Consider the following 26,514-nt stretch of genomic DNA (forward strand, 5'->3'; position numbering starts at 1 on the left):
CATCTCCAGATGGATGCACAAAAGATCCTGCAACATTACATGTTCTCCTTTTGTCCGCGTGTGACAATACTGTGGCTTTAAGAGGGGTATTTTGTCCTTTTTTTTTGGAAGAGCGGTTTTAAGGCAGAGGTGATAAGCAGTCTACCAGAGCCACTAGTGTAAGCAGCTTGAGAGACATTGGTTTCTTTAAAAAAAAAATTGCAACCATAGAAGCAGCCTGAATGAGTGTGGTCAAGTGCCCTCAGAACCAGGATTTTTAGTTTGTGCTTTCTGCAGTTGCTGTTGGGGTCAAGAAGTGGAAGCTACCTTTTTTTCTCTCTCAGTTACAGCCACAAGCAGGGGGGGCTCTCTTCCTCTGACTGGAGTTGCATGTGAGACAATCTATTTTCTGAAGTTGCCTTTTTGCTAAGGGTGTGTTTATGGGATGTTGCTCCACTGGAATGGTTAATGAATAATAGTTACTATATCCATTATTCTATTAAGTTTTCCAATAGAGTTAAATTATTCCAATTCCTTTCATCTTTTACTGAATTTTAACTATAGTGGATGAATAAAATGTGTTTTGCTTTAAATCTCAGCCCCACCCACAATTCTTCATCCTTACTCATACCAACTCACCCATTATCCACCGGAATCCCTCACTATCAACGTTCTTGGAGTTTCCATTGACCAGAAACTCAATTGGACTCACCACATAAACTGGATAGATGCAAATCCAACAACACTTAAGAAGCTTGACACCAACCAGGATAAAACAGCCTGTTTTGATTGGCACTACATCCACAAGTATCCACTCTGTCCTCCACTGACACTCAGTAGCAGCATTCTGTACCATCTACAAGATGCACAGCAGAAACTCGCCAATGATCCTTAGACAGCACCTCCCAAACCCATGACCATTTTCAACTTTCAGGACAAGAGCAGCAGATACATGGGAACACACTGTTCCTTCACCGTCACTGGGTCATAATCCTGGAATTCCCCTCCTAATGGAATTGTGGATTAACCTACAGCTGTTCAATGCAGCTATTCACCACCACCTTCTCAAGGGCAACTAGGGATGGATGATAAATGCTGGCTAACCAGCAATGTCCACATCCCACGAGTGGATTTTTAAAAAAGGTCAGACCCCAGGTGCTATGCTGAGATAAAATGAAGTTCTCAGTGACCGTTGATGAATTCACTATTTGTTTAAAAAGACTCACTGATACATTCCATTCAATATTTATAGTTAATTGCTTCTGAAAATAACCATTTGTATATATAGTGCCACATGTTAGACTTTATAATGACATCGATTTGGCAAACCGCAAACAGAAATATAGAAAAATAGGCCACTCAGCCCTTCAAGCCTGTCCCATCATTCAATATGATCTTGACTCATCACCCAACTCAGTCCCTTGTTCCCATTTTGTCACCATATTCTTTGATCCTTTTAACAGTTAGAATTGTATTCAATTCCTTCTTGAAAATATTCAAAGTGTTTTGGCCTCAGTAGCATTTTCAAAAGACATGACCACTTCCATCTATTTGTGGTAGGGAATTCCACAAGTTCACCACTCTATGGGTGAAGAAATCTCTCCTAATCTTAGTCCTAAATGGCTATTCCCACATCCTTAGACTGCGACCCTTCGTTATGGGCTCTCTTCCTGCATTAATCCTATCCAGTCAAGTATTTAAGAGATTTCCCCTCATTCTTCCAAACTCCAGTGAATATAGTCCTGATCTATCCATAATCAGCCTTCAGACACCAGTCTTGACATTGCAGGAATCAATCTCATAAATCTTTGGTGCACTCTCTCCATAGTCAGAACAACCTTTCTCAGATGAAGGGGCCAAAACTGTACACAATATTCCAGGTGTGCTCTGCATAATGGCAGCAAGACATCCCTGCTCCTGTACTCAAATCCTCTCACTATGAAGGCCAACATAACATTTATCTTCTTCACTGCCTGCTGCACCAGCATGCTTACTTCCAGTAACTTGTGTACAAAGACACCCAGGGTCTATTTCATTTCCCTCTTTCCCACTCTATTGCCAGTCAGATAGTAATCTGCCTCCCTGTATTTGCTACCAAAGTAGATGACCTTACCTTTATTCACTTTATACTTTATCTGCCATGCATCCACGTACTCACTCAACTTGTCCAAATCTCATTAAAGCATCTCTACATCCTCCTAATGGTTCACCCTCCCACCCAGCTCTAAGTTGTCTGCAAACTTGGAGATACTTAGTTACCTTATCTAAATCACTAATATATACAGAACAACCTGGGTTATGCAAACATCAATTATCTCAATTTCGGATTATCCAAACAGTGTCAAGGTCCCTGCACACACGTTTCAATTGAAGTAGGAAAATTCTATTCCTCATCCATTTAAGGCATCATTTTGTAAATTTGAACAGGAATATAGATGCTAGTATGCTTTAATAGATAATTAACTTCAAATACATACTCGAGACGTGACATTAGAGTTAAGTCTTACACTTGTTATAAAAAGGTTCTCTGAAACTTGTTCTCCCCGAGGACAAAGGTTTGTGACTGTGAACACATAAGAACAACATATGTGCAAGCCCGAGCTGTGTGCTCTAACAGCAAGATTCCCTCTCAACGTTGACTTGCTCCGTTTTGCAAACCTAACAACTTTTTTCCTCAGCTCATTCTCCGGAGAGTTAAGTAAAAAAACTGCACTCACACTTTTCATTTCCGTTGCTTATTCCTCCCATTATGCCATGAGGACGCTTTTTCTCCAACTAAAAAGAAATTCAATATCTTTCAGCTGACAACAAAATTTAATTTAACTTTTTTTTGATGGGGGAAAGCAAATTGTCGTGAGTTAGCACACACGAAAATAAACAGGAGGAAAACTGACAGGAGGAAACACAAGGAAAACATTTCCCTCTGAAAAAGTTGATGAGAGGACAGAAACTGAAGTCAGCAAAAAAAACTACTCTCTCTCATGTTCTCTTTATATTTTGCACCTCTCTCTCTAAAGGTTTGGCGGTCACTGAGGAGGGAGGGACAACACTCGGTTAGTCTGGATGGCGGGACGACACTGAACAGAAAGACGCTGGCTGCTGTCGAGGACCCAGATAAAACTGTGGAAAATGTCAGCGATAAATTTCACAGGCTTCAGTCAAACTCTAACCAAAAAGTGATTTTATTTATAAAATATCATGAATTTTTAAAGCCATATCCAGTGTTTGTCCACATTTTTTTCAATTGAATGAAAGAAAAACTCTGAAAACATGCTTTTTTATGTAATTATGTTCAGTATGGCTTCCTTTGTTTACGATCAGATCATATCAGTTATCCGAAAAAAATACTCCCCGCCCGTTTCGGTTGGATAATTGAGTTTATTGTGTATTGTTAATGGCTGAGGTCCTCGCACTGATCCCTGCAGTACCCCACTTTTCACTGCCTGCCACTTAAACAAAGACCCATTTATTCTGACTCTTTGTTTCCTGTCTGCCAATTAGCTCACAAGCATCCCACTGTGATAATGAAAGGTTGTAGAATAGATTTAAGCCAATGTCCACAGATAGCTAGTGTGTAGTCACAGTAAACTTTTAAAAATATTAACCAAAAATATTTAAACATCTTGACAGCTTTCAGTGAGTTTTTATGCACATTCATGTCTACTTTCAATAATCCCAAGATCATTTGATTGCTCAAAACATGTCCTGGAACTTATCTAAGAGGGCACACGACCTCTGCAAATGATTTCAGTAAATATTTAAGCAAAAGATGGAGTTGCGTTTTGCAAATCTCACAAATGAAAATGACGTCAGTGTGAAGGCAGTCACGCAATGAAACATGAAAATGCAAACTACAAACTGTCCCCATTCCTCTGTTTGTGAAGTGCTAGGCTCAGGGACAGGATCTCCAGAATTGCCCATCTGGCACTATTTTGACTACATCAAAGATGCTTTCTGTTCCTATGAAAATTTGAGTGTCATGCATGCCAGAAAGGTGGGGAATGTGGAAAGGAGACAGGCAAAGATAGTGAGATAATGAGGAATTGCTTTTTATCAAAGACTGGTTTTCAAAACATACTTTTCAGTTTGATGCATTTACTTCCTAAATAGCAGATTTGAGCAACTTTAAAAGTAATCAACTACTGTCTGATCCATCCTGGATAACTCAGTGACCTTCATTCACTTCTCCATGCTTCAAGGTTTCTGAAGATCTTTGGGATGCTTAAATCACTTTCAAAATTAACTATTTTTGTCACTTGGCCTCCTTTGTACTCTGAACTAATTTTTATTTGATATTTTTTGTTCATGCATAGCATATTGGTAATAAAGTTAGAGGCTTTCGCAATTGAATCACTTTTGCATTTAATAGAATAATAATGATTTTCCCAATTTCCTGACGGGACATCAAATTAAATCAATGTTGATGAAAAACCATTCTGCGTAGTACAACGCGAGAACCAGCATCATGAATCATAGGGGGCACAAAGCTGGAGTTACACCAAGGTTTTGAATGGTGTTGTGTTCCTTATTTTTATAAGCAGGATATGGTAAGGAGAAACAAACATTATTTTTCAGTTTGCCACAAATACCAGTGTGGAGAGAGGATTGAAAATTACAGAAATATTCACAGTGCAATCAATATTAAGCTAAGCTTTTACAAGTTACTGACATAATTCATAGCCATTATCAAACTGTTCAGAGAGTCATAGAGATGTACAGCATGGAAACAGACCCTTCGGTCCAACCCGTCCATGCTGACCAGATATCCCAACCCAATCTAATCCCACCTGCCAGCACCCGGCCCATATCCCTCCAAACCCTTCCTATTCATATACCCACCCAAATGCCTCTTAAATATTGCAACTGTACCAGCCTCCACCACTTCCTCAGGCAGCTCATCCACACACGTACCACCCTCTGTGTGAAAAAGTTGCCCCTTAGGTCTCTTTTATATCATTGCCCTCTCACCTTAAACCTATGCCCTCTAGTTCTGGACTCCCCGACCTCAAGGAAAAGACTTTGCCTATTTATCCTATCCATGCCCCTCATAATTTTTTAAACCTCTATAAGGTCACCCCTCAGCCTCCGACGCTCCAGGAAAAGTAGTCCCAGCCTGTTCAGTCTCTCCTGAAAGCTCAAATCCCAGCAGCATCCTTGTAAATCTTTTCTGAACCCTTTCAAGTTTCACAACATCTTTCCAATAGGAAGGAGACCAGAATTGCACACAATATTCCAACAGTGGCCTAACCAATGTCCTGTACAGCCGCAACATGACCTCCCAACGTCTGTGTTCAATACTCTGACCAATAAAGGAAAGCATACCAAACGCCTTCTTCACTATCCTATCTACCTGTGACTCCACTTTCAAGGAGCTATGAACCTGCACTCCAAGGTCTCTTTGTTTAGCAACACTCCCTAGGACCTTACCATTAAGTGTATAAGTCCTGCTAAGATTTGCTTTCCCAAAATGCAGCACCTTGCATCTATCTGAATTAAACTCTATCTGCCACTTCTCAGCCCATTGGCCCATCTGTTCAAGAGCCTGTTGTAATCTGAGGTAACCCTCTTCGATGTCCACTACACCTCCAATTTTAGTGTCATCTGCAAACTTACTAACTGTAACTCTTATGCTTGCATCCAAATCATTTATGTAAATGACAAGAAGTAGAGGACCCAGCACTGATCCTTGTGGTACTCCACTGGTCACAGATCTCCAGTCTGAAAAACAACCCTCCACCACCACCCTCTGTCTTCTACCTCTGAGCCAGTTCTGTATCCAAATGGCCAGTTCTCCCCGTATTCCATGAGATCTAACCTTGCTAATCAGTCTCCCATGAGGAACCTGTTGAACACCTGACTGAAGTCCATATAGATCACATCTACTGCTCTGCCCTCATCAATCCTCTTTGTTCCTTCTTCAAAAAAGTCAATCAAGTTTGTGGGACATGATTTCCCACGCATGAAGCCATGTTGACTATCCCTAATCAGTCCGTGCATTTCCAAATACATGTACATCCTGTCCCTCAGGATTCCCACCAACAACTTGCCCACCACCGAGTTCAGGCTCACCAGTCTATAGTTCCCTGGCTTGTCCTTACCACCCTTCTTAAACAGTGGCACCACGTTTGCCAACCTCCAGTCTTCCGGCACCTCACCTGTGACTATCGACGATACAAGTATCTCAGCAAGAGGCCCAGCAATCACTTCTCTAGCTTTCCACAGAGTTCTCGGGTACACCTGATCAGGTCCTGGGAATTTATCCAGCTTTACCAGTTTCAAGACATCCAGCACTTCCCCCTCTGTAATCTGGACCTTTTGCAAGATGTCACCATCTATTTCCCTACAGTCTATATCTTCCATATCCTTTTCCACAGTAAATACTGATGCAAAATACTCATTTAGTATCTCCCCCATTTTCTGCGGTTCCACACAAAGGCCACCTTGCTTATCTTGGAGGGGCCCTATTCTCTCCCTAGTTACCCTTTTGTCCTTACTATATTTGTAAAAACCCTTTGGATTCTCCTTAATTCTATTTGTCAAAGCTATCTCATGTCCCCTTTTTGCCCTCCTGATTTCCCTCTTAAGTATACTCCTACTTCCTTTATACTCTAAGGATTCACTCGATCTCTCCTGTCTATACCTTACATATGCTTCTTTCTTTTTCTTAACCAAACCCTCAATTTGTTTAATCATCCAGCATTCCCTATACCTACCAGCCTTTCCTTTCACCTGAACAGGAATTTACTTTTTCTGGATTCTCAATATCTCATTTCTGAAGGCTTCCCATTTTTCAGCCGTCCCTTTACCTGTGAACACCTGCCTCCAACGAGCTTTAGAAAGTTCTTGCCTAATACAGTCAAAATTGGCCTTTCTCCAATTTAGAACTTCAACTTTTAGATCTGGTCTATGCTTTTCCATTACTATTTCAAATCTAATAGAATTATGGTCGCTGGCCCAAAGTGCTCCCGTACTGACACCTCAGTGGAGGAACTAGAGTGAAACTTATCCAATAGTGACAGGATAGTAACATAGCAGATGTGTGCGAGGGGTTCTCATACATGTCAGGGTTTATACAACATCACATTGTAAAATATGCCTCATAGCATTGACTGAGCAGACCTAAAATGGAGTGTTCTCTAAAAATACAAGTGATCAAATATTGAAATATTATCGGATGGTCCACTATTTATACTAACTTTCTATGAATGGAGACATTTTCTGAAGTCATGTATATATCTACAACATACAAAAAGATTAGTGGATACAATTCCTTCCCCATTAACAAGTTGGGAACATTTTCTAACTTGGACTCAGAAGGAGATCAGAGATTTCATTTTTGCATTTTGAAGATCACGGCTTTTCTTCCTGGCGCGTAGCCAGAACCTAGCCCTCAACCAACAACATTAAAACAGACAGACAATCTTCTCATTACTTCATTAGGTTTGTGGGAGCTTTTGCTGTGTGCAAATTATTGGAGTTTTTTTCTCCCTATTACTACATTGATTATACTTCAATCTTCTTTGGCTAGGAAACACTTTGGAACATCTTGAGGCAATCAACATAACTTCAAGTCTTTTAACATTTAACAAAACAGCAACAAGTCCCAGTTTCTTCCCCAAATTTGTAATCACTCTCCTCCTGTGATCCAAAGCCAGAATGCAAAACCAAACAATGTTGTTTTAAGAGACTGTGATTGCAATTGATAGAAAATATAAAGTCAAAGAGTGGAATTCAACTGAGAAAATTCAAAATCATAGGCAAAGGAGGTGAATAGAAGACACAATCAAGAGTATAATTGGAAAATAATGCCTGAAAGTGTTTTGAAATGCACAACAAACTTTAAATAACAATCATCTTAAACAAAGTGGGGGTGACATTTTGACCTGGGTGTTTAAAACAATGAACTCCCCTTTGCCTTTTGTGTTCAGATATGTCTAAAACGAATGAAAGCTGCAGAATGTTAGGTGGAACATATAACAACTGGCTGAAGAAATGCAGTTTGCATTGCATCACCTCTCATCAAATTCATTCCAATACTATGAAGAAAAACCTCTATCCCTGGTGTAGGGAGGGGTGCAGAGTCATTGCTGATACATCTCTTCAAGATGGCGGCGCCGTCAAGGGGACATCAGCAGCAGAGGCGGGACTGATGGCCCAGCAGTGGCCTGGCCTGACAGTGGAGCCAGGGACTCTTGGTTCCAGGGAAGAGTGTGGGTTCTGGTACAAGTGGCAGCAAGCTGGTGGAGGTCTCCCTTGAGGACAGGTGCTGGCATAGACTGGGTCAGAAACACTTATATTCTGAACTTTTATTGCTTCTTTATTTTTCTAATATATTCCTAAGACCTAAAACGGTGGACGATTTATTTGTTTACTTTTCTCATTTATTTTGGTTCCTAAGAATTCGATCTTAAGAATCTGTATCTCAGTACCTTTGTATCCAAGATGGTGCTGTAATGCAGCGACTGTAAACTGTTCACTGCACTCATCTGAGTATATGTGACAATAAAGCTAATTCAATTCAATTCAGAGGCAATGAATCAAGCACAGAACGGGGGACAGGGAAAATGGCAGACAAATGTAGGATCCATTTTTCAGGAGATAGCATAAGATACTGTCAAAAAAAAATTTGACTGAGATCCAGGGCTGAGCTTGGCACTTAAAGCACAATTTGAGACTCCCATAGGTTCTTAACACTAGAAGGTGTCAGCAGCATTTTTGTTTCTTGTTGTTTCTCTCTTGCCTTTTCAGGAGGGAGGGATGGGGGCGGTGAGATACAATGGGAGGGAAGGGTGGGGGGAGGGGATTTGATGAAGGAGGCAATGAATGCAAGTGTCAAAAGCTACAAAATAACATTCATTACCAGAGGAGCTTTACTACATACCAGTGTTTAATATTTCGAGGTGGTGGACAAGCAGAGAACTGGTGAAAGAAAGAAACGAGTTGTGTACAACATTGACAGTTCTGCAATACATAGGCTGGCTTTCAGTTGTGAACTCTAGAATTGATGTTGCCACTTCCAGCAAAGAATTCCATGTACGACACACGCAGTACCTCTCAATGTTGATAGCAGTGATGCAACCTGGATTGACCAAACCCAAATGGTGGGGAGGAGAGGGAGGGACAGTCGAGAGATGGCGGGGGGGGGAGAGGGGGAGGTGAGGAGAAGGGCAATAAGGGAAAGGGTTGCCAGAAGCAAGACCTGGCAAGGCTGCGGAGAGATTGTGTCATCAGATCGATTGGCAAACAAAATACAATGGACGGTTTTCTTCCCAAGATGAAAGTACTGCTTTGCTGGCTGGAAAGCATGAAAGAAAACTCCAGCAATTCACTCACACACTTTCAAGCAGGAATCCACAGGCGAGTAACCTTTCATTGCAAACCTCACAATGGGAGGGGAGGTGGAGGCGGTACAGGACTCCCAATAATATATTTTGGACACTGGGACATTGTGAATTACTGTGCAGATACAAAGTAGCACTCCCTGAAGCATTGATCTGTCAGGAAACAATGGTCCCCTGTGGTTCAGTATTCCAGAGAATATGCAATAGTGACTCCCAATAAAGACAGAATCTAGAGCTTGCTTTTTAACTAGCCTTGTATATTTTAGATGCTGCCGAAATCTTTTATTAACCGAACCGTAAAAACAATTTGTTTAACAGCACAGGGATTAAGCTTTCAGAAGCAGAAGTGACAATTCTAAGAAGGCACGAGAAAAAGTCGAGGATATCATAGAATCCCAACAGTGTGGAAGCAGGTCATTCAACTCATTGAGAACACAGCGACCCTCCAAAGACCATCCCACTCAGACCCACTCCTTATCCTGTAGCCCCACATTTCCCATGGCCAATCCACCTCACCTGCACATCTTTGGACTGTGGGAGGAAACCAGAGCGCCTGGAGGAAACCCACGCAGACACGGGGAGAATGTGCAAACTCCACACAGTCGCCCGAGGGTGGACTCAAACCTGAGTCCCAGATGCTGTGAGGCAGCAGTGCTAACCACTGAGCCACCGTGATGTGTGGGAATAATTCGAAAGGTCAGGTTTTTACTTGCATGTTCAGGTAATCCTGCTTTTATATGATATGTGTACTTTCAAATTCATTGTTGAAATATTGCCTTGGAGTTAATTGCTAGACACTGGGTAATGTTTATAGGATGTTTGTTTTCAGCTGGAGGCCTAATTGCAACAGCAGGCAGAAGCATTTTCTCCTCACTAGCTTTTCAACAGACATTGCTACTGCTCAAAATGTTCACTGTGCTGACAACTAACAGTCAAAATCTCAAGGCCTTCACTCAGAATACATCAAACAAAGAGGTCGCCTGTCTACTTTGGAACAGAGTGGTCCATTATTGAGTGTGCTCTGCAGACATGTTTGAGAGGGAAATTGAGAACCCGGACCTCAAATATTTCTGCTAAACAACAAACAAAAGGGCACTGCCAGGATACCTGCAGCTAATGAACACTCGAGGGCTGGCATTGACTACTGCTGGCAGCTCTGCCCTCAAACTCTGGCCCTTCCCCCACCTCTTTTCTTAATTCCAAACAGAAAAGAAACTCCTGTTACCCATAAGAAGAAGAACTGAAGGAAGCTTTGTCATTCTGATTCTCAATTGGGGCACTTTATTTCCCAAAGCTCAGAACAGAACACAAAGCTAAAAATGAGTGCACCCCTCCTGATCTCAGAACGTCCAAGTGTGCTTCACACCTATTGAATGGTCTGCGAGCACTGCAACCAGTACACAGTATACTCCTGATCCCAGCAAGTTTAATTACCATATAAATGCACACAGATACACTGATTCACCAAACAATACATGTCAGAGGAGAATGTGGAGCGCTATGGAAACCAGAATCAATAAAATAAGAAAAAGACTTGTATTTACATTGTGCATTTTCTTTTATCCTGTGGTTAAATGCCACAGTATGAGTTGGAGTTCAAAACAGATTGGTCGAGGAGAAGGCAATGTCAAGAACTGCCTTCAGGCCAAGACTTTAAAGTAAAACTATTACACAATATTACAAAATGCTCCTTTACATATTATAACCATAGATATACTGGGCTCGGATTGCATAGTTACAGCAGATAAGGGCGAATCTATCTTCTTCATGAGTTCACGTTCATGTGCTATCTAGATTTCTCCCAGGTAGTCTCACTCAAGTGTCTTCCAGAGTATTCCTCTTAGTGTTGTGACTCCACCCATACTGAGGTATTTATACTTAGTGATGTGCAGCAAGGTTGCTTCATGTTCCTGAAGCTCTTACACAACACTTTTCATGACCCCTGAAGGTTTCACAGCAATTTACAAACAATGAAATACTTACTGGATGTAGATATTAGCGCAATGCAGGAAAGGATAATTTAAACACAGGAAAAACCCACAAACAGCAAAGTGGTAATGACCAGATTATGTGATCTGTGATGTTGATGAGGGGCATTTCTGATTAGGACTTCTTATTTTTGAAAAATAACGTAATGGGTTCTTTTACATTAGCAGATCATGCTTTTATTTAAAACTTCCTCTCAACGAACTGCACCTCTAACAGTGCAGCATTCCTTCAGTGGTGCATGGGACGTGTAGGCTAGATGCTGTATTACCCTGGTGTGCAGCCACAACTGACTATGTTAGAGGCAAGAGAGCACGGACTGAGCAGCAGCCAACTTCTACAATCTATACAGGTGCAGAGAAAGAGGAATGGCTGCACAACTATTGTTACAACAGCACTGGACAATTGCCCGCAGAAAAACTGAGAAAATAACTCAGCAATTGTCCCAACACCTTATTCTGAGCACTTTAAATCCACTTTTGTTATGAGCAATGGTGATAATTAAATATGAATGGATGAAAACATGTCACGGCAATGTGCAGATAAAACTGCTTTGAAATTGCATAGACATATAAATCATATCACTGGAAATTCATCAAGTTTAAGATCCCATCTGTTCCCTATGTGGGTCAATCATATCCACTAAATCAAAAGGAAACAGCATCTTGGTAGATATCTAGCATTACTGCCCCTGAGCTTAAGAGGTATAGCTCGTAAGTTTGCAGATGACACCAAAATTGGAGGTGTAGTGGACAGCGGTGAAGGTTACCTCAGATTACAATGGGATCTTGATCAGATGGGCCAATGGGCTGAGGAGTGGCAGATGGAGTTTAATTCAGATAAATGCGAGGTGCTGCATTTTGGAAAGGCAATTCTTAGCAGGACTTATATACTTAATGGTAAAGTCTGAGGCAGTGTTGTTGAACAGAGACCTTGGAGTGCAGGTTCATAGCTCCTTGAAAGTAGAGTCACAGGTAGATAGGATAGTGAAGAAGGCATTTGGTATGCTTTCCTTTATTGGTCAAAGTATTGAGTACAGGAGTTGGGAGGTCATGCTGCGGCTGTACAGGACATTGTTTAGACCACTTTTGGAATATTGCATGCAATTCTGGTCTCCTTCCTATTGTAAGGACATCGTGAAACTTGAAAGGGTTCAGAAAAGATTTACAAGGATGTTGCCAGGGTTGGAGGATTTGAGCTTTAGGGAGAGGTTGACTAGGCTAGGCCTGTTCTCCCTGATAGGTCGGAGGCTGAAGGAAGGGTGACCTCAATGGAGGTTATAAAATCATAAGGGGCATGGATAGGGTGAATAGACCAGGTCTTTTCCCTGGGGCAGGAAGTCAAAACTAGCGGCTAAGGCTTAGGGTGAGAGGGGAAAGATAGAAAAGAGATCTAAGGGGCAACTGTTTCACGCAGAGGGTGGTGTGTGTGGATTGGGCTGCCAGAGGAAATAGTGGAGGATTTGCAACATTTAAACGGCATCTGGATAGGTATACGAATAGGAAGAGTTTAGAGGGATATGGACCGGGTGCTGGCAGGTAGGACTAGATTGTGTTGGGATATCTGGTCGGCACGGACGGGTTGGACTGAAGGGTCTGTCTCCGCACTGTACATCTCTGCAACTCTATGTCTTCCATTAGAGTGACAAATCACAGCTTGACATGCCGTGTCTGTGTGCACTTGTGATTTTCTTGCTTAGCAATTCTTACTCCTCTTATAAAAAGGACAACTCCAGAATTCATTTATTAAATGTATCTGAGAAACATGGCTAAAAAGTGAGAAGTAGCACTAAATATATGGACCACATGCAGGTTCCAGTTAGAAAGGCCATTTCTCATTCCACAGTCTAGAAACCCATTGCAGACAAATCTCTGATTCTTATTCAATGTGTATTATTTACTGATTAAGTTGAAAGTTCTGCCATCTTATAGCCCCATGCAGGAAGACATTCCATTACGAAAGAGAATGAAAAACAGGGAAGAAAGGTACGATACAATTCAAAAACCAAAAGACTTGCAGATGCTGTAAATCAGCAACAAAAACAGAAATTGCCGGAAAAGCTCAGCAGGTCTGGCAGCACCTGTGGAGAGAAATCAAAGTTAACGTTTCGGCTCCAGTGACCCTTCTTCAGGACGTTAACTATGATAGAATTTACTCCTTTCCACATTAGTTTCCCCCCAAAAATTTTGTTCTACATAATTCAACAATATATCTAAAATGCATCCTACCACTATCCAACCAACATGACTGAAAGATGAAGTGTTAAAATACTGGAGCGATACATCTGTCAGCATCTGAAGAGAAGTTGATGGATCCTGCTGTATATTTGTAGACTTTGATTTTCACCACAGCAAATTGTGTTAGAATGGAATAATCCTGTGCAAATAGGACAATTTACATCTCGACCATGTCATACATGGGCACAGGGCACTCAAAAGTAATTTACAGTCAACACAGTGGTCTAGAAATACAGCAACCAATTTACAAGCTGTTAGATGCCACAAACATCAGTGAAGTAAATGGAAACAAAAACAGAAATTGCTGGAAAAGCTCATCAGATCAGGCAGCATCTGTGGAGAAATCTCCACAGATGCTACCAGACCTAGAGTCATAGAGATGTACAGCATGGAAACAGACCCTTCAGTCCAACCCATCCATGCCAACCAGATATCCCAACCCAATCTAGTCCCATCTGCCAGCACCCGGCCCATATCCCTCCAAACCCCTCCTATTCATATACCCATCCAACCTTCTGAGTTTTTCCAGGAATTCCTGTTTTGTTTATGATTTCCAGATCCGCAGTTCTTTAGTGGAGGAAATGGCCAGTTCATCCCTTTTATGGCTGTTGGTTTAGGGGATTAATGCTGAACAGACCACCTACTAAAGCAGTGGCATTTTATGGATTCACCTGGGAAGACAGGCGTCAAACATGTGACCTAAGCAATGGTATCAGGGTGGCACGGTGGTTCAGCCAGGTGCTCTGGTTTCCTCCCACAATCCAAAGATGTGCAGGTCAGGTGAATTGGCCATGCCAAATTGCCCATAGTGTTAGGTGCGTTAGTAAATGTAGGGTAGGGGAATGGATCTGGGTGGGTAACTCTTTGGAGGATCGGTGTGGATTTGTTGGGCCAAAGGGGCTGTTCCCATACTGTAGGGAATCTAATCTCCAACAGAAGCAGCACTCCCTCAGTATTGCACAGGAATGCCTAGATTAAGTGCTCAAATCCGTGATAGCAACTTGTATCCACAAACCTCTACTCAGAGACAAGGTTGCCAAGCCCAAACTAACTGCTCAGTGCAGTCAGCTACTGAAAACAGAAACAAGGCATGATCAGTCAGGGTGTCTATGGAACCGATAGAATTTCAAAGAGAACCTTTGCTCCTGATATGGAAGTAGATTCAATCAAACAAAGACACTTAATTAAAAGAAGTACCCTTGCTCGATGACTCAAATGATTGACTCTCTTTTCAAAACATTGCTTTACCCTCTACGCATCACTAGTTTCTTTTGGTTGTTTCACGCCTTCAGAAATTGTCTTTTGCTTAATCCAGCTCAATCTGCATTAACCTCCAGCTTCAGCTGACTGATTTGAAAATGCCCTCCATTTTTTGATTACACTCAGAGTAGCAACACTTTAGTACGATTACCTACAACAAACAATTTCAAAGTGAAAATACCTATAAGGACAACAATGTATGCTCCCATGTTTTGGCATTGCTTCGGAGCTATTTCCCTGTCACCTTCGCCAAAGTTACAACGGAGGAGGTGCCAAGAACTGCTCCATGGAAATTCCAAGCTGCCATTCAGATAATTCCTTAACACCTTTCCCAATCAATTGGACGACCCTCAAAGTGGCTTAGATAAACCAGACAAAAGGGCTGACAGAAACAGTGCTTAAACAAAGGATGGGAAGGCAACATTATACTGCCTCTTCAATATTGTCTTTTGATACTGTTCAAAAAGAAAAACTTTTGCTAGATGCTTTCTCATGAAGATCCTTTCTGTTTTAGGGACTGAGGGGTGGGTGCATGCATTAAGAATTCAAATGAGTCTATCTGTGGAGGATATACCTTTCATACAGATTTTTCAGAATTGGAAAGATGCTTAGTTGCATTTTGGTGGGACTCACAAGACAATATATTAAAACAATACTAAAAACAATGTGCAATATGCAACGTGCCACTTTTCAAAAGTGGCAATTAATGAATTGCACTGAAGTCAATGCAACGTACCAACCAACACCAAAAGAAAATTATGTGGGAGAATTCTTGCTGTTTCCTGGCATTTAAGACTAAGTAGTAATAAAAAATGGAATGTTTAAGTAAATGGGAATCATGACATTAAATCCATCAAGTGCTTCAATACTCCAAACCCAAATGAAACCCTTAGGGGTCTGGGAAATGAAAATCTTGGCTGACCCAGTTTAGATTCTGTTCGGCCATTTGCACGTCACCTTTTTCTTAGAATGTGACCATCTCAATGAGTTGGGAAACAACTATTGAGCTTCAGTCCATATTGAGCTGCCCCTTCTCTCCACACTCAAAACAGAAGGTACAATGGCAACCAGAGACCTTAGAAACACACATCAGGGAGTCAGGAACACACACATCAGGGAAGCCATTGAAAGATAGATCCCGAACAGGCAATTACTTTATTTAAGTTTACAAGCATCGTTGCAAAGCCAGGCAGCTCACCCTTTCAATTATAGTCGCAGAAGACTGGGAAATAAATGACTTCTGGTTCTAGCAGAAATTAGAATTAAAAACCAACAGAAACTGAAATCTGGCCTATTTACTGGCTGAAGAGTTTGCCATTTTCAGGTTAATTCAAAAGTGCCCCTAGATTTCAAGGCATTGAGAATAGACCATGTAGAAAAAATTGAATAAGAAAAGGAATTTAGCAAAAACAAATTTGGTTCCTGTTTTCAGCTGCATCATTGAGTTCTAATTGTGCAAGGGCTGCTCATCTGTTCTATTGTCCCTTGTACACAGAGATGCTCACTGAGGATTTCACATCATCCATCATCTTGCGTTCGTTTTTAGAATGGAAGCTGCAGCTTTTGTTTGTGGGTAGTTGAGGTGCAAGTCATTGTACCTCAGGAATTACCCATTCACGTAAACGTTCATTCTTCACTCCTGCAATTGCTGTGAGGACGATAGCCAAAAGCCACACAGCTGTCCCCAACAATTTTCCACTCATTACGTTTAACGGAGGACAAAGTACTGCAACATTTAAATCAACAGTCTCATTCATTTGCACATATTTCAAGCTATTGAGTGTCCCAGGTCTTGGTGGTGTGACTGAATTCACCAGCAGTACATGCCAAATGGACAGGACCCCAAAATCTAATCAGAACAAGACAGCAGGTAAGAAGACAGTGAGTAAAGAACATGCCATAAGACACAAAGATGTTCACAAAAAAAGGAACAAAATTAAGTGAATCTTAATTACTCAACAAAATGTCATATCAGCGGAGTTCAGGGTCCATCAGATGTATAGTGAATAGATCATCCACTACTTCATCATGGTTCCTGAACTGTCTTCCAATACTGACAGGCTGCTTCTCCAACATCGGTTTGTGGATGAAATTGCTACTTCCTCCAGTGAAACACTGCAGGTGCTATGGGCCTCAGCTGTAATCTCTGCCATTGCTTCCTTCCCCTGCCCGGCTGATTGTTCATTTTGTTACTGTCCCAACTGGCTACTGGACTCCTGATTCTCTCCTGCCCTTCTCCTCCCCACCCCCACCCACCCAAAACCACAGAAGCTGCTTCTGCCCACCTTTGTAACATTGCACATTTGCTACTGTAATCTTCCATGTCTTGTAAACACCAGACTTGACTATGTCAACATTCCTTGGCCAGCCGCCAACCCTCTGCAATCTACATTGCAGCGAACTCAACTGTCAACTCTGAAATCCCTGAACCTCAGCACCTCATTTTGCTTCTTGAAATTATCTTCTTAGAAATTACACCCTGACCAAGGTCTGACTTCATCTGATAATACAGTCATATAGCACAGAAGCGTAGGTCCAACGTGTCCATGTTCACCTGGGATCCCAAGCTGAACAAGTCTCATTTGCCTGTGTTTGGCCCAGATCCCTCTAAACCCTTTCTATCCATGGACCTGTCCAAATGTCTTTTAAATGTTGTAATTGTACCTGCCTCTAACACCTCATCCATACATGCACCACTCTGGGTGCAAACGTTGCCCCTCAGGTCCCTTTTAAATGTTTCCCCTCATATCTTAAACCTATGCCTTCTCATTTTGGACACCTCTACCCTTGGAAAAACACCTTGACCATTCATCCCATCCATAACCCTCATGATTTTATAAACCTCTATAAAGTCACCCCTCAGCCTCTGAAAATTCAGGAGGAAAAAAGTCCCAATCTATTCAGCCTCTCCTCATAACTCAAACCCCGCAATGCTTTAGGAAATTTCTTCTGCACCCTTTCGGGTTTAATAACATTTTACCTGTAGCAGGGTGACCAGAATTGTACACAATATTCTGAAAGTGGCCTCACCAATTTCCTGTACAGCTACAACATGAAGTCCCAACTCTTATACTCAGTGCTCTGACCAATGAAGGTAAGCGTGCCAAACGCCTTCTTCACCACCCTGTCTACCTGCAACTCCATTTTCAGGGAACAATGCACCTGCACCCCTAGGTGCCTCTGTAAATCAACACTACCCAGACCCCCACCATTAACTGTGCAAGTTTTGTTCTGATTTGTCTTAAACAAAAGTACAATACTTCGTATTTATCTAAAATAAACTCTATCTGCCACTTGTCGGTCCACTGGCCCATCTGATCAAGATCTCATTTGATATTATTTGCACACTTACTAACCATACCTCGTATATTCTCATCCAAATCAGTGATATAAATGATAATCAACAGTGGACCCAGAACCAATCTTTGTGAAACTCTGCTGGCCATTTGCCTCCAATCAGATTAACATGCCTTTACTGCCACCCTCTGTCAAGCTAGTTCTGATCCAACTGGCTAGCCCTCCCTGGTTCCCATGTGATCTAACCAGCCTACCATGCAGTACTTTGTCAAAAACCTTGCTAAAGTCCATGTAGACAGCGTCGACTGCTCTGCCTTCATCCATCTTCTTGGTAACCTCTTTAAAAAAAACTCAAAATTGTGGTACGCAATCTCCCACGCACAAAGCCATGTTGACTATCCCTGATTAGTCATTACCTTTCTATTGCATGTAAATCCTATCTCTCAGAATACCCTGCAATAACCTACCCACCGCTGATGTAAGGTCACCTGTCTATAGATCCCTGGCTTTTCCTTACCAACCTTTCTTAAATAATGGCACAACATTAGCCACCCTCCAGTCTTCTGACACTTCACCCGTGGCTGTCAATGATACAACTATCTCTGAAAGGGACCCTGCAATCTCTTCCCTACACTCCCACAATGTCCGGGATTCACTGGGGATTTATCTACCTTTATGCATTTTAAGACATCCAGCACCTCATCTTCTGTAACGTGGACTCTTTTCAAGACATCACTATTCATTTACATAAATTACATGTCTTTCTTCTCAGTAAGTATTGAGGCAAAATACTCGTTCTGAGGAAGGGTCACCGGACCTTAAGCATTAACTCTAATTTCTCTTCACAGATGCTGCCAGATCTGCTGATTTTTCCAGAAACTTCTGTTTTTGTTTGAGGTGAAAGACTTGTTTAATACCTCACCTATCTCCTGTGGTTCTCCGGGAAAATCGACACATGATCAAGCATTCTGGGAAGACTGGGCAAAGAGCGTGCGTGTTGGCATTGCATTCATGGGGCAAGTTGCTGGTGGAGCCATATGGGAACAGTGGCCTGCAGTTGACGCTGCAGGCGAGTCCTGATGAAAGATTCCGACTTGGAACATCGACTCCCATGCTTCTCTGATGCTGCTTGACCTGCCGTGCTTTTTCCACCACCACATTTGATCAACTCTGACAGTTTTTGGGGGGCGGGGGGGGGGGAATGTTGGGGGAAGCGCCCATGGTTGACAGTCAAGCAATCTGGGGAGTGTGACCCCCTGACGGTGTCACAGTTGGTGGGTGCGGTATGCTGTGGCTCACTGGTTTGATAACTTATTTGGCTTGGAGTCACTTTTTCTTTGTTCGGTTGTGCTCCTACAAGATCCCGGGGTAATTTTCTACTGGAAAGGTACTATATGAAAGCAACATGCATTTAGCCTTTTTATACAAAGGAGGCAGCGGTGTGTAGCGAGAGTGTCAGTGGACTAGTAATCCAGAGATGCAAGTGAATGCTCCACGGTCACAGTTCAACACCCACCACAGCGACCAGTGGGATTTAAACTCAACTCATCAAGGAAGCAGTTTGTATGGCGGTGGCAACGCAGTGTCAAATACCCAGTTTGTGTTTCGACTTCTGGCCATTGAATATTTGGGCAATGCTGTTTACCAAGAGACTGGTTGAACCACCTATGATCAAGGACAGTCTCAGGTTCAATGCCTTTAATTAGTGAATTCATCCCAGTCGGCAAAATAGCGGCAATCATACAAGGCACAAATGAACATCCATAGTTTGGACCCTTCACTGTCTATTCCTTTTGCCCTGGGGTACAGTAGACTTGCTCACAGGTGGATCCATCTCACTGGCTTCCAATTGCTCCTGAAGGTTTCATCAGGTGGAAACTGCTGCCAACGCCATTTTGAATTACACTTCCCCACTCTAGACCTCTGTTTGCCTGTGCCTCAAGACCTCTTGTATGAACCTTGTCAGTCAGCATATACTTCTTGCCCTGTGCTTTTTTTCAAAAATGTGCATTCCTAATTTCCCTGCAATAGCCATGTTTCCCCATTCCATTAGCCATCTAAACTATACTTAGTGGTGCTGGAAAAGCACAGCAGGTCAGGCAGCATCCGAGGAGCAGGAAAATCAATGTTTCGGGCAAAGTCCCTTCATCAGGAACCTTCTGGTGAAGGGCTTTTGCCTGAAACATTGATTTTCCTGCTCCTCGGATGCTGCCTGACCTACTGTGCTTTTCCAGCACCACTCTAATCTTGACTCTAATCTCCAGCATCTGCAGTACCCAGTTCTGCCGTCTAAACTATACTGTCAGCTCCTACGTTCTTGCCCGTCTGTTATCATGTATCCTTGTCTCGAGTCACCCACCAACCTTTGAGACCACATTTGGATCAGTTACACAAGTTGAAAATCAAAGAGGACCAGACTTTGATTCACTATCAGACCGTTAGTGATATCCTGCCCAACTGAATAGCCACAAATACAAGCAACTACCTTCCCTTTATGAAGTTTTCAATCTGGTGACAGAAATCTGTGATGGAAATCAAACATCTCTGAAAACTCATGACCAATTCTTCTTGCCTGAGATTCCCAAAGGGAATTCAAAGCATTTCAATTCACGTTTCAAAGTCTATATTAATAGTTCACCCTTGCTACACATAAAGATCCCACCTTTTCCTGTAGGGTTGAATTTTCCAGAATGGGTCACAATTAGATACCCAGTCGAGGCTGTGGTGAGGCACCAGATACAAATCTTCACCGAGACAGTCAGTTAAGAAGCTTCCTCCAAGAGTCCTGACCTTTTAGAGAGTTTTGGGGGCATCTATTCAACACTGCGCATGGTCAGGCTGGTGGTGTGGGCAATGCCTGACCACCAGCACAAGCTGCAGCCAGGCTCACCCAGGCATCCTCATTAGCAGAGAAGCATCTGGGCTAGCATTAGCAGAGACATAAATCTCCACCAAGTAGTTGCAAAGACATTGTTGCTGCTTAGGGATTGTCTCCCCTCATAAAAGTACTGGTAGCATGTGTGTAAACCCTCAAATCCAGTCAGAGCTCAGACCCTGTGCTGCAAAGCTGCCTCGAATCCACTTCGACTTTCCTAAACAAAGCACCATGCACTATTGGAACATTGCTTGCAGCCTGGACAATCGAGGCCAGGTGACTCGTTATCAGCTAGAATTGGATTTTCCTCTCTGGGAAAAGCACTCAGAGGAAGGAATGGCTTTGGGGAGTTGACCTATGCCGGTCTTCTGAAATCCTAGGAAAATTCAGCCCACAAACTGAGACATTCCTCAAGCCTTCCTAGAAACAAATACAGGTGGGAAACAGGGCCAGAACTAAATGCTCCAGTCCACACTCACTGTTAGTGAGTACCACTGTCAAAATATACACCAGGAAGCAAGAGATAAAATTAAACAATTGGGGTACGTAATTTCCTGCCTGACACCTATCCCTCTTTGCTCGTGGGGGAAAGATTTGCCAAACTTCCTTGCTTTCTCTTTCATTAGCTTTTTGGAAAAAGACTGCTATGTGCTTATGCTATTGCAAACAACAGCATGCATTTACCTAGTAGCTGTAATGTAGGAAAACATCCCAAGGCACTTCACAGAAGTGGAGCCAGACAAATATCTGATTAAGGTTATATTGAGGTTTGGACAATGAACTAAGTTCTGTTAACATCAGGACAGTACCACTGCTGGAGGCAATATTTGATTCCTAGTGGCGTGTAAATCACCAGATGCTGACACGTATCTTCAGTAATATCCCCACAGGGCAGTGCTGTCTCATGATTCATAGATGCTCCAAGGGGATTACTTAGCGGACGGATAGTGGGATATTACCAGCTTCAGGAGCTCACAGATGTTATAAATGATGCTCTGCTGTCAGCTGTATTTTGTTGGAGGTGATGAACATCGGACGAAGTGCAGTGGAACAGATCAAATACTTAGACTGATTGTTGTATGCAAATAAATAAAACACCCTCAGCAATGTTTGTAACTGTCAATTATCCCAGAGAGGTTTTACCATTCTGAAATGTAATTGAATTCTGCTAGTGTGCCCACTCGTTCATTAAAAGGATCGAGTATGCTACATCCTTTTTGTTCATGGTTAAGGACCAAATAGAACAGTAGGAGGGAACTTAAAGAACATTATGTGCTGTTCTGAAAAGCCTCCTCTCCTGTCACCCCACTTTATGCAATTATTGCAAGTGAGACTTCTGAAGCACAAGTAATCAACGTGTTTAAATTCTAGCATCTGAACACTTAGTGAGTTCGTACTCTGCTCTTTTATAAGATGCATTAACCAGATTAAAACAAACCAAATTGATGCCCCAGTTAAAATAAGGGAGACAATCAGTTGAACCAGTTGAGCTGTATAAGTTCAGTAATTAGGGGAACAGCCTAGCGGCACTATCACTGGACTGTGAATCCAGAGACTCAGGTAATGTGCCAGGGATCTGGATTCCAATCTCGCCATGGCAGATGGTGGAATTTGAATTCGACAAAAGTCCCAAATTGAGAGTCTAATGGTGACCATTGTCGGAAAAACCCATTTGCTTCATTAATATCCTTCGGCAAGGGAAATTGCCATCCTTACCTGGTCTGGATCAAATGTACCCACAGCAATGTGGTTGACTCTTAACTGCCCTCTGTGCAATTAGGAATGGGCAATAATTAATGGCCCAGTCAGCGACACCCTTGTCCCGTGAATCAATGTGAAAACCACTTCACACAATTTCTCAGTCCATTGTCTTTCAGTGTCAAAATTATCACAAGGCTTGAGCTGACAAATGTCTGAGCAGACGGCTCGTCTTCATTTTAGTTAGCTGGAGGCCTGAAACCCATTGTCACGTCAAGGAGGATTACGCTTACCAGTAAATTGTGTAAATACGTTCCAGCAGTGAGGGAGGTGGGGGGGATTAATATGGAAATGGAGCTAACCAGTTGGCTTTCAAAACAGCCAGCACAGGCAGAGTGAGCCAAATGGCCTTCTGCTGCGATGCTCAATTATTGTAGATAGAACAAGTGGAGCTGAATATGGAAAACATGATTCAAGCCTCTTTACAAAAGGAGAACTTTCACAGAGTTTGGATGTTCCATTCAAATTTCCTCCCAAAAGAGATCGTGACTGAAGAGTAGGATGAATCAGTAAATCTGTTGTGCTGTGACAGTCTTAGCGATTTACGCCAACTACAATTTATTTTACCAGCCCTTCCCAATGAGGGCAGTTCATTCATTACAGCGCAGGTTTAAGTGTCTGGAACTACATTTTCTAATTGACATTCAGAGAAAATGCTTGATTCGGAACTGTCTATTCCACTCCAGCAGCATTACAGGTTCTTGTCCGCATCCTTAGAATCAAATCATAACAGTGGCGAAACAGGCCATTCGGCCTAACAGTCCACATCAACTCCCCCAACAGCATTCCACCCAGACCCATCCCCATCCCCCTACCCTGTATTTCCCATGGTTAACCCATTCAGCCTGCACATTTCTGGACACAATGGGCAATTTGGCATGGCCAATCCACCTAACCTGCACATCTTTGGACTGTGGGAGGAAAGTGGAGCACCCAGAAGAAACCCACACAGATATAAGGGATAATGTGCAAACTCCACACAGTCAGTCACCAAAGGGTGGAATCGAACCAGGGTCCCTGGTGCTGTGAGGCTGCAGTGCTGACCACTGAGCCACCGTGTCCACATACACTCATATTTCAAGGGAGCCAATAGAATTGGGAAGTCTTGGAGATGATCCTTTTTCTATTTTGAGGGATGGAGAAGATAACAGCACAAAATAAGCACAGAGTTGGTGAAAGTCCTGCCTGCCAGTAAGTTTATTGTGGCCTTTGGCTTGGTATTTGTGAGCTCCAGTCATTCAATACACTTCACACTCACCAGGCCCTGCCTGGTACAGACAGGTACTTCACACAGTACAGAAATACTCACCAAATGTTTTCACATTGTAACTAAGCATCATCTGTTCTGTAAACTTTGCAACTAACGGGATTAGGCATGCTTGTCGTTTTGCAGACGTGGAGCAGAATAATTTTGCATCGAAATAGCAGCAAAATGCATTATAAAAGGATTAACACCAGGAATGCTCTCCCGAGGGGAATGGGGTTTCCATGGGTCCAAGCATAAAGAGAATTGCCCTTTGAAAGGCAAAAACTGGTTGGCTGAGAGGAGAGCTTTAAAATTACCTTTTTGACCTGGTGAAGGTCCTGTTCCTTGCGTACCGCATCCAGGTCAGTCACACCTCGGCTGAAATCTACCTCAGAACTCTCGTGGATGGGCGGTTCAATGGCGTCTATATCAGTCTCCTCTGAAGCCTCTTTCTCTGTCTCAGTGAGCTGTTGGGCTGCAACAAACCACAAAGCAACACGAAGGATTACTCACTCTGAGACACTCAGACATCCAGAAATAAAGGTACATCGAACACCAACAGCATGAATGGAAATAAAAAGACAAATAAGTACGTTTGGGCAGTAGAGATTATCTGATTAAAACAAAAACGTGAGGATCGAAACTGGACTTCCTTATGGTCCGCATGTCCAACAAGAGATAATTTGGAGGACTAATGCTCCACATCTGAAGGAGGTCTGAAAAACATTTCACCCAATATTAGGTAAAGCAATGGATTCTCAGGATTGAGGACTGACACCTAATGGAGTCTATTTACAGATATGTAAGAGGTGTATTTAGAAATAGGAATCTATTGCTTTTTTTTAGTTTAAGACCCCTGACTAGAACCGAGCTGCAGACAGGACCTGCAGCTGAAAAATTTTAAAAGGGAGCTCCTCATGTTCTAGTGTAGTACAGATTATATTTCCCTCCTGCAGCTGAAAAATTTTAAAAGGGAGCTCCTCATGTTCTAGTGTAGTACAGATTGTATTTCCCTCAATTCATTCACACACACACACACACACACACACACACACACACGGAGCTGCTATCCCCTCGCTACCTGTAAACAGGAAGAAAGACTGAAGCAAAGAAAAATGGCAACTCGCCTCTGAAGGTCAGCCCCTGTAATATTTCAGATGGCTTTGATTTATGCAGCCAACATTGCTGTCAGAATCATTAGGATTGCACAGAGTCAAATCATCTCCGTATGCTAATCAGCACTACTTCCTCAAAGTGCCCACAAATCATAGACAATCCAGGTTATGTGTGGAAACTTATCATAGTTAAAGAGGTCAATAGCTGAGGGTAAGTGGAAACTGCCTGGCGACTCTATTCGTTTGGCTCATTCAGCCATGCAGGTACATTAACTACGGATTCTCACTGCTGTCTGCGAACATTGAAGTTCTCCACTGACGAACTAAACTGCTCTTTCGATTCTCTCTGCTACCATTGCCCTTGTATTCAAACCTTCCCCTTTGTTGACCAATGCCACCATGATACTGATTCCTGCCCTCCTAGTCAGTGTGAATTGAGCTGGAGTCAAAACACTTTAATGATAATAGTGACTGGCATGAGAACCCATTGAGCGTAACCCTTGAGGGGGCCCTACTGGTCCCATCTCCATAATTAGAAAATGGCTTCTTGCGTGTTTAAGGTGGGCAGTGGTGTAGGATAACAACTTCATTCAGATTAATGATGCTTTGTATTACCTGTAATCATCCAGTTTGTAGCAACTGAACTAGAATATTTACACTGGCCGGTGTCCAATGTCAGTAAACAGCCAGGTATTAGAGTCAAGATTAGAGTAGTTTTGGAAAAGCACAGCAACAAACATACTAACACCTGCAAACTATTTAAATGTACACTATTTAAGTATGTGCTATGTAAATGTCATTTAAACAGGAAATGCCCTTTCTACAATAGCACCTGAAGGGCTGTGTGTAACACTCTCTTCTGTTTTCTATCTGTCCTGCGCTCTCCAATTTGAATTGTGTGTTGGAAGATGAAAGTACAATCCGGTAATGTGTATGTTTTTGGAGATTAATTCCCAACACAAATAAACTTTCTATTCTTGTGAACATGATGCTTATCACATACCATCCCCGCAGACATGTCTAACAATGTCAAGATATGATTTGGATATGCCGATGTTGGACTGGGGTGTACAAAGTTAAAAATCACACAACACCAGATTATAGTCCAACAGGTTTAATTGGAAGCACACTAGCTTTCGGAGCGACGCTCCTTCATCAGGTGATTGTGGAGGGCTCGATCGTAACACAAAATTTATAGCAAACATTTGCAGAATGATGTAACTGAAATTATACATTGAAAAATTGATTGTCTGTTAAGCCTTTCATCTGTTAGAATACTATCACTGTACTATCAGAATACTTATCAGTGTTACTATCACTGTATTCTGTTAGAATACTATCACTGTACTATCACTGTACTATCAGAATACTTATCAGTGTTACTATCTCTGTATTCTAACAGATGAAAGGCTTAACAGAC

At 42.3% G+C, this 26,514-nt stretch overlaps 1 protein-coding gene across 3 annotated transcripts in view; it reads right to left on the reverse strand.

The window, feature by feature from the left end:
* nos1apa (nitric oxide synthase 1 (neuronal) adaptor protein a) overlaps nt 1-26,514 on the reverse strand; it is a 386,732-nt gene that overhangs the window by 75,978 nt on the left and 284,240 nt on the right. For all 3 annotated transcript variants that reach the window (XM_043699831.2, XM_043699832.2, XM_087990864.1), the window contains one exon: nt 24,297-24,454. In XM_043699831.2, the coding sequence (XP_043555766.2) occupies nt 24,297-24,454 (158 nt within the window). The remainder of the gene's footprint in view (nt 1-24,296; nt 24,455-26,514) is intronic.

Source organism: Chiloscyllium plagiosum, unplaced genomic scaffold (assembly GCF_037043375.1).
Source record: "Chiloscyllium plagiosum isolate Xiang-an unplaced genomic scaffold, Cpla_swu_hap1 HiC_scaffold_9, whole genome shotgun sequence".
In the NCBI taxonomy this organism is placed as follows: Eukaryota; Metazoa; Chordata; class Chondrichthyes; order Orectolobiformes; family Hemiscylliidae; genus Chiloscyllium; species Chiloscyllium plagiosum.